The 8,001-nt window shown below is 40.6% G+C and overlaps 1 protein-coding gene across 1 annotated transcript; it reads left to right on the forward strand.

Annotated features, from left to right (window-relative positions):
• Positions 1–1,515: 1,515 nt before the first annotated feature.
• LOC124030608 (interleukin-1 receptor-associated kinase 3-like) lies at positions 1,516–4,475 on the forward strand (the record flags this gene model as incomplete). Its single annotated transcript, XM_046341874.1, has 3 exons — positions 1,516–1,660; positions 4,017–4,168; positions 4,380–4,475. Coding segments are annotated over 3 exons (393 nt in total), but the record flags the coding sequence as incomplete, so codon positions are not given.
• Positions 4,476–8,001: the final 3,526 nt, after the last annotated feature.

Below are 8,001 nucleotides of genomic sequence, written 5' to 3' on the forward strand. Positions count from 1 at the left end.
TGTTGTCTATGTAGACTAGTCCATGTGTCACCCTGCAATAACTGTTGTCTATGTAGGCTAGTCCATGTGTCACCCTGTAATTCATCCTTAGTTACACTGTACTAACTGTTGTCTATGTAGACTAGTCCATGTGTCACCCTGTAATAACTGTTGTCTATGTAGGCTAGTCCATGTGTCACCCTGTATTAACTGTTGTCTATGTAGGCTAGTCCATGTGTCACCCTGTAATAACTGTTGTCTATGTAGGCTAGTCCATGTGTCACCCTGTAATAACTGTTGTCTATGTAGGCTAGTCCATGTGTCACCCTGTAATTTATCCTTAGTTACACTGAACTAACTGTTGTCTATGTAGGCTAGTCCATGTGTCACCCTGTAATTCATCCTTAGTTACACTGTACTAACTGTTGTCTATGTAGGCTAGTCCATGTGTCACCCTGTAGTAACTGTTGTCTATGTAGGCTAGTCCATGTGTCACCCTGTAATAACTGTTGTCTATGTAGGCTAGTCCATGTGTCGCCCTGTAATTCATCCTTAGTTACACTGTAATAACTGTTGTCTATGTAGGATAGCCCATGTGTCACCCTGTAATTCATCCTTAGTTACACTGTATTAACTGTTGTCTATGTAGGATAGCCCATGTGTCACCCTGTAATTCATCCTTAGTTACACTGTACTAACTGTTGTCTATGTAGGATAGTCCATGTGTCACCCTGTAATAACTGTTGTCTATGTAGCCTAGTCCATGTGTCACCCTGTAATTCATCCTTAGTTACACTGTACTAACTGTTGTCTATGTAGACTAGTCCATGTGTCACCCTGTAATTCATCCTTAGTTACACTGTACTAACTGTTGTCTATGTAGCCTAGTCCATGTGTCACCCTGTAATTCATCCTTAGTTACACTGTACTAACTGTTGTCTATGTAGACTAGTCCATGTGTCACCCTGTAATTCATCCTTAGTTACACTGTACTAACTGTTGTCTATGTAGGCTAGTCCATGTGTCACCCTGTAATTCATCCTTAGTTACACTGTACTAACTGTTGTCTATGTAGGCTAGTCCATGTGTCACCCTGTAATTCATCCTTAGTTACACTGTACTAACTGTTGTCTATGTAGGCTAGTCCATGTGTCACCCTGTAATTCATCCTTAGTTACACTGTACTAACTGTTGTCTATGTAGGCTAGTCCATGTGTCACCCTGTAATTCATCCTTAGTTACACTGTAGTAACTGTTGTCTATGTAGACTAGTCCATGTGTCACCCTGTAATTCATCCTTAGTTACACTGTATTAACTGTTGTCTATGTAGGCTAGTCCATGTGTCACCCTGTAATTCATCCTTAGTTACACTGTACTAATTGTTGTCTATGTAGGCTAGTCCATGTGTCACCCTGTAATAACTGTTGTCTATGTAGGCTAGTCCATGTGTCACCCTGTAATTCATCCTTAGTTACACTGTATTAACTGTTGTCTATGTAGGCTAGTCCATGTGTCACCCTGTAATTCATCCTTAGTTACACTGTAGTAACCGTTGCCTGTTGTATGTTCCGTGTTGTGTGTGTTTTCATCACCACATCCTGTTTTCTCAGCCACCCCCACCTGTCAGCGAGTCGACCCGACCTGGTTGGAACCAGTCTAATGATCATGTGTCAAGTGAAGGTACATAACTGAAAGGCTGCTGAGCCGACAATGTGAAAAAACTGCCCGTGTGCCCTTGAGCAAGGCACTTAACCCTCATTAGCTCCAGGGGCGCCGTACTACTGCCTTGTAAAACAATACATTAGACTGCACCCATCCGATGTATGTGACAATGTTAATATAGTTTTCATTTGACTTTCTTTTTCTGATTTGTGATTTTTCTGTCCTTCTTTTAACATTCCTAATGAGATGAATACATTAGATTGCTGAGTCATTTCATTGTTTCAGTAGGAATTGTATGTTGGTACTACTATCACACAGTTCTTATGTTGGGTCATCAAAACATCACACCTCTGGTCCACAACAGACTGATGTGTTGGAGATGGGTCTCAGTTGCTAAAGAGATCGACAAAGAGATGGTCCTTGAATACAGACTGATGTGTTGGAGATGGTCCTTAGTTACAACAGACTGATGTTGATGGTCCTCAGTTACAACAGACTGATGATGTGTTAGATGGTCCCACAGTTACAACAGACTGGTGTGTTGAGAGATGGTCCCTAGTTACAATAGACTGGTGTGTTGAGATGGTCCCTAGTTACAACAGACTGATGTGTTGAGATGGTCCCTAGTTACAACAGACTGATGTGTTGAGATGGTCCCTAGTTACAACAGACTGATGATGTGTTGAGATGGTCCCTAGTTACAACAGACTGGTGTGTTGAGATGGTCCCTAGTTACAACAGACTGGTGTGTTGAGATGGTCCCTAGTTACAACAGACTGATGTGTTGAGATGGTCCTTTAGTTACAACAGACTGATGTGTTGAGATGGTCCATAGTTACAACAGACTGATGTGTTGAGATGGTCCCTAGTTACAACAGACTGATGTGTTGGAGATGGTCCCTAGTTACAACAGACTGGTGTGTTGAGATGGTCCCTAGTTACAACAGACTGATGTGTTGAGATGGTCCCTAGTTACAACAGACTGATGTATTGAGATGGTCCCTAGTTACAACAGACTGGTGTGTTGAGATGGTCCCTAGTTACAACAGACCCATAAATAATATTGAGGACATTATGTGGAACATCCTATGACAATAAGCTTTCTGAGAGGTATCCAATTCCCTATTTCACTTCTCTTTTTATTTTGTCGCTTCATTGACGGCCGGCCTGGCAGGGTGCAACCTAAATAGGCACACTATATTCCCCAAATAGTGCCCATGGGTCAAATGTAGTCCACTACGTAGGGAATAGGGTGCTGTTTGGATACGGAGCCATACGACTCATTGTGTGTAAAAGTACTAGTGAGAACGCTGAGGTTTTTCCTCGTTACTCTGCGTATGTTCTAAGTATTCTCACCTTGTAGAAACCACAGGCGTAGTGTTTTTCACTTCTGTTGCTAGGTAGAAACCACAGGCGTAGTGTTTTACTCTGTTGCTAGGTAGAAACCACAGACGTAGTGTTTTGAACTTGTTGCTAGGTAGAAACCACAGGCTTAGGTTTTCACTCTGTTGCTAGGTAGAAACCACAGGCGTAGTGTTTTCACTTTGTTGCTAGGTAGAAACCACAGGCTTAGTGTTTTCACTTTGTTGCTCAGTAGAAACCACAGGCTTAGTGTTTTCATTTTGTTGCTAGGTAGAAACCACAGGCTTAGTGTTTTCACTTTGTTGCTCAGTAGAAACCACAGGCTTAGTGTTTTTCACTTTGTTGCTAGGTAGAAACCACAGGCGTAGTGTTTTCACTTTGTTGCTAGGTAGAAACCACAGGCTTAGTGTTTTCACTTTGTTGCTAGGTAGAAACCACAGGCTTAGTGTTTTCACTTTGTTGCTAGGTAGAAACCACAGGCTTAGTGTTTTCACTCTGTTGCTAGGTAGAAACCACAGGCGTAGTGTTTTCACTCTGTTGCTCAGTAGAAACCACAGGCGTAGTGTTTTCACTTTGTTGCTAGGTAGAAACCACAGGCTTAGTGTTTTCACTTTGTTGCTAGGTAGAAACCACAGGCGTAGTGTTTTCACTTTGTTGCTAGGTAGAAACCACAGGCTTAGTGTTTTCACTTTGTTGCTAGGTAGAAACCACAGGCTTAGTGTTTTCACTTTGTTGCTAGGTAGAAACCACAGGCTTAGTGTTTTCACTCTGTTGCTAGGTAGAAACCACAGGCGTAGTGTTTTCACTCTGTTGCTCAGTAGAAACCACAGGCGTAGTGTTTTCACTTTGTTGCTAGGTAGAAACCACAGGCTTAGTGTTTTCACTTTGTTGCTAGGTAGAAACCACAGGCGTAGTGTTTTCACTTTGTTGCTAGGTAGAAACCACAGGCTTAGTGTTTTCACTTTGTTGCTAGGTAGAAACCACAGGCTTAGTGTTTTCACTCTGTTGCTAGGTAGAAACCACAGGCTTGTGATCACCTACTCAGACGTCGTAGAGGGAACTCGACATTTTCACCAGGACATGAAGATCTCTGAGGGCAGCTTCTCTGCTGTCTACAGAGCGGTGAAGGGAAATGAAACCTTCGCAGTCAAGCTCTTCAAGCAGGTACTGACACTCCCACTCCATACAGTGCTCCATTTATAAAAGGCATCTTTTCAAAATGACCCTGGCTCGATGGAGATGAAATATAATACAGGTCATTATTCAACTAGAGAGACATTTATTATTTATAATATATATATCATATATCATATATATATCATTTATTATTATTGATATGCTTCAAGTGTTTGTTGGTCTTCGTTGGTCTGTACAGGTGCAGAAAGCCTCATGGAGGAAGTTGTGGGATCTATTCAGAGAGAGATGGTTCATCATCTGTATGTCTAACTATTCCATTAATCCTCCATTTTAGATGGTTTCTGTATGTCTAACTATTCCATTGATCCTCCATTTTAGATGGTTTCTGTATGTCTACCTACTCCATTGATCCTCCATTTTAGATGGTTTCTGTATGTCTAACTATTCCATTGATCCTCCATTTTAGATGGTTTCTGTATGTCTACCTACTCTATTAATCCTCCATTTTAGATGGTTTCTGTATGTCTACCTACTCTATTAATCCTCCATTTTAGATGGTTTCTGTATGTCTACCTATTCCATTGATCCTCCATTTTAGATGGTTTCTGTATGTCTAACTATTCCATTGATCCTCCATTTTAGATGGTTTCTGTATGTCTACCTACTCTATTAATCCTCCATTTTAGATGGTTTCTGTATGTCTACCTACTCCATCAATCCTCCATTTTAGATGGTTTCTGTATGTCTAACTATTCCATTGATCCTCCATTTTAGATGGTTTCTGTATATCTACCTACTCTATTAATCCTCCATTTTAGATGGTTTCTGTATGTCTACCTACTCCATTAATCCTCCATTTTAGATGGTTTCTGTATGTCTACCTACTCTATTAATCCTCAATTTTAGATGGTTTCTGTATGTCTACCTACTCCATTAATCCTCCATTTTACATTGTTTCTGTATGTCTACCTACTCCATCAATCCTCCATTTTAGATGGTTTCTGTATGTCTACCTACTCTATTAATCCTCCATTTTAGATGGTTTCTGTATGTCTACCTACTCTATTAATCCTCCATTTTAGATGGTTTCTGTATGTCTAACTATTCCATTGATCCTCCATTTTAGATGGTTTCTGTATATCTACCTACTCTATTTATCCTCCATTTTAGATGGTTTCTGTATATCTACCTACTCCATCAATCCTCCATTTTAGATGGTTTCTGTATGTCTACCTACTCCATTAATCCTCCATTTTAGATGGTTTCTGCGTAAATATTTACCTCTGAAATCCATTATGACATCAATAGTCTTCCATGCACACATCTTCTCCTAAATGTAAAACAAAAAAAACAAAAAAAATCTGTTGTCAATGACTTACCTGGTTAAATAAAGGTAAATATCTGCCTGTTACTAATCATCAAATCTGCCTGTTTATCTTTCAGCTACCAGCATCCTAACATCTTAGAGCTGTTGGGTTGTTACTCTGATGGGGATCACATTGGCTGGTATACCCTTATCTTCCCAACGGATCTCTGTTCCACAGACTGCATGACCAGGTGAGGTATTCTATTCTATACCCCTTACCTTCCCAACGGATCTCTGTTCCACAGACTGCATGACCAGGTGAGGTATTCTATTCTATACCCCTTACCTTCCCAACGGATCTCTGTTCCACAGACTGCATGACCAGGTGAGATATTCTATTCTATACCCCTTACCTTCCCAACGGATCTCTGTTCCACAGACTGCATGACCAGGTGAGATCTACCTCTTCAGTTAAGACACCACTATGCACAAGCTCACACATTTTCTTTCAGAAAATATACCTATTCTAGGTGTAGGTTGTGTTACCTATTATATTCTAGTTGTAGGTTGTGTTACCTATTCTAGTTGTAGGTTGTGTTACCTATTCTAGTAGTAGGTTGTATTACCTATTCTAGTCTAGTTGTAGGTTGTGTTACCTATTCTAGTCTAGTTGTAGGTTGTGTTACCTATTCTAGTTGTAGGTTGTGTTACCTATTCTAGTTAGTTGTAGGTTGTGTTACCTATTCTAGTTGTAGGTTGTGTTACCTATTCTAGTTGTAGGTTGTGTTACCTATTCTAGTCTAGTTGTAGGTTGTGTTACCTATTCTAGTTGTAGGTTGTGTTACCTATTCTAGTCTAGTTGTAGGTTGTATTACCTATTCTAGTTGTAGGTTGTGTTACCTATTCTAGTTGTAGGTTGTGTTACCTATTCTAGTTGTAGGTTGTGTTACCTATTCTAGTTGTAGGTTGTGTTACCTATTCTAGTTTTCGTCCTCTGATGGACAATAATCTTCCATTTAATTCTACTAAACTACTATTCTATTCTATTTCAATGCCGAACATATCAGTGAACAGACTGTATGGTAGTAGGTGTATTGGTGTTTAAATGCTAACAGACTGTATGGTAGTAGGTGTATTGGTGTTTAAATGCTAACAGACTGTATGGTAGTAGGTATATTGGTGTTTAAATGCTAACAGACTGTATGGTAGTAGGTATATTGGTGTTTAAATGCTAACAGACTGTATGGTAGTAGGTGTATTGGTGTTTAAATGCTAACAGACTGTATGGTAGTAGGTATATTGGTGTTTAAATGCTAACAGACTGTATGGTAGTAGGTATATTGGTGTTTAAATGCTAACAGACTGTATGGTAGTAGGTATATTGTTTAAATGCTAAATAGACTGTATGGTAGTAGGTATATTGGTGTTTAAATGCTAACAGACTGTATGGTAGTAGGTATATTGGTGTTTAAATGCTAACAGACTGTATGGTAGTAGGTATATTGGTGTTTAAATGCTAACAGACTGTATGGTAGTAGGTATATTGGTGTTTAAATGCTAACACGTTTCCCTTCCTGCATCTCTCTGTAGAACGCAGTGCCTCCTCTCTCATGGCAGGAGCGTCTGGACATCATCAAGGGGACGGCTAAGGCTGTACATCACCTACACATGGCTCAGCCCTGCACTGTGGTCTGTGGTAACATCACAAGGTACCGGCTCAAACCCCTAGTCTATAACATCACAAGGTACCGGCTCAAACCCCTAGTCTATAACATCACAAGGTACCGGCTCAAACCCCTAGTCTATAACATCACAAGGTACCGGCTCAAACCCCTAGTCTATAACATCACAAGGTACCGGCTCAAACCCCTAGTCTATAACATCACAAGGTACCAGCTCAAACCTCTTGTTCTTAACTGACTCCCTGTCACACCTGAGTTCCAAAGCGTATTCTCTCTGTGTAGTTCTAAAGAACCCTGTCACACCTGAGTTCCAAAGCGTATTCTCTCTGTCTAGTTCTATAAAACCCTGTCACACCTGAGTTCCAAAGCGTATTCTCTCTGTCTAGTTCTAAAGAACCCTGTCACACCTGAGTTCCAAAGCGTATTCTCTCTGTGTAGTTCTAAAGAACCCTGTCACACCTGAGTTCCAAAGCGTATTCTCTCTGTGTAGTTCTAAAGAACCCTGTCACACCTGAGTTCCAAAGCGTATTCTCTCTGTGTAGTTCTAAAGAACCCTGTCACACCTGAGTTCCAAAGCGTATTCTCTCTGTGTAGTTCTAAAGAACCCTGTCACACCTGAGTTCCAAAGCGTATTCTCTCTGTCTAGTTCTATAAAACCCTGTCACACCTGAGTTCCAAAGCGTATTCTCTCTGTGTAGTTCTATAGAACCCTGTCACACCTGAGTTCCAAAGCGTATTCTCTCTGTGTAGTTCTAAAGAACCCTGTCACACCTGAGTTCCAAAGCGTATTCTCTCTGTCTAGTTCTATAGAACCCTGTCACACCTGAGTTCCAAAGCGTATTCTCTCTGTGTAGTTCTATAGAACCCTGTCA

The sequence above is a fragment of the Oncorhynchus gorbuscha genome, unplaced genomic scaffold (assembly GCF_021184085.1).
Source record: "Oncorhynchus gorbuscha isolate QuinsamMale2020 ecotype Even-year unplaced genomic scaffold, OgorEven_v1.0 Un_scaffold_12992, whole genome shotgun sequence".
NCBI lineage: Eukaryota > Metazoa > Chordata > Actinopteri > Salmoniformes > Salmonidae > Oncorhynchus > Oncorhynchus gorbuscha.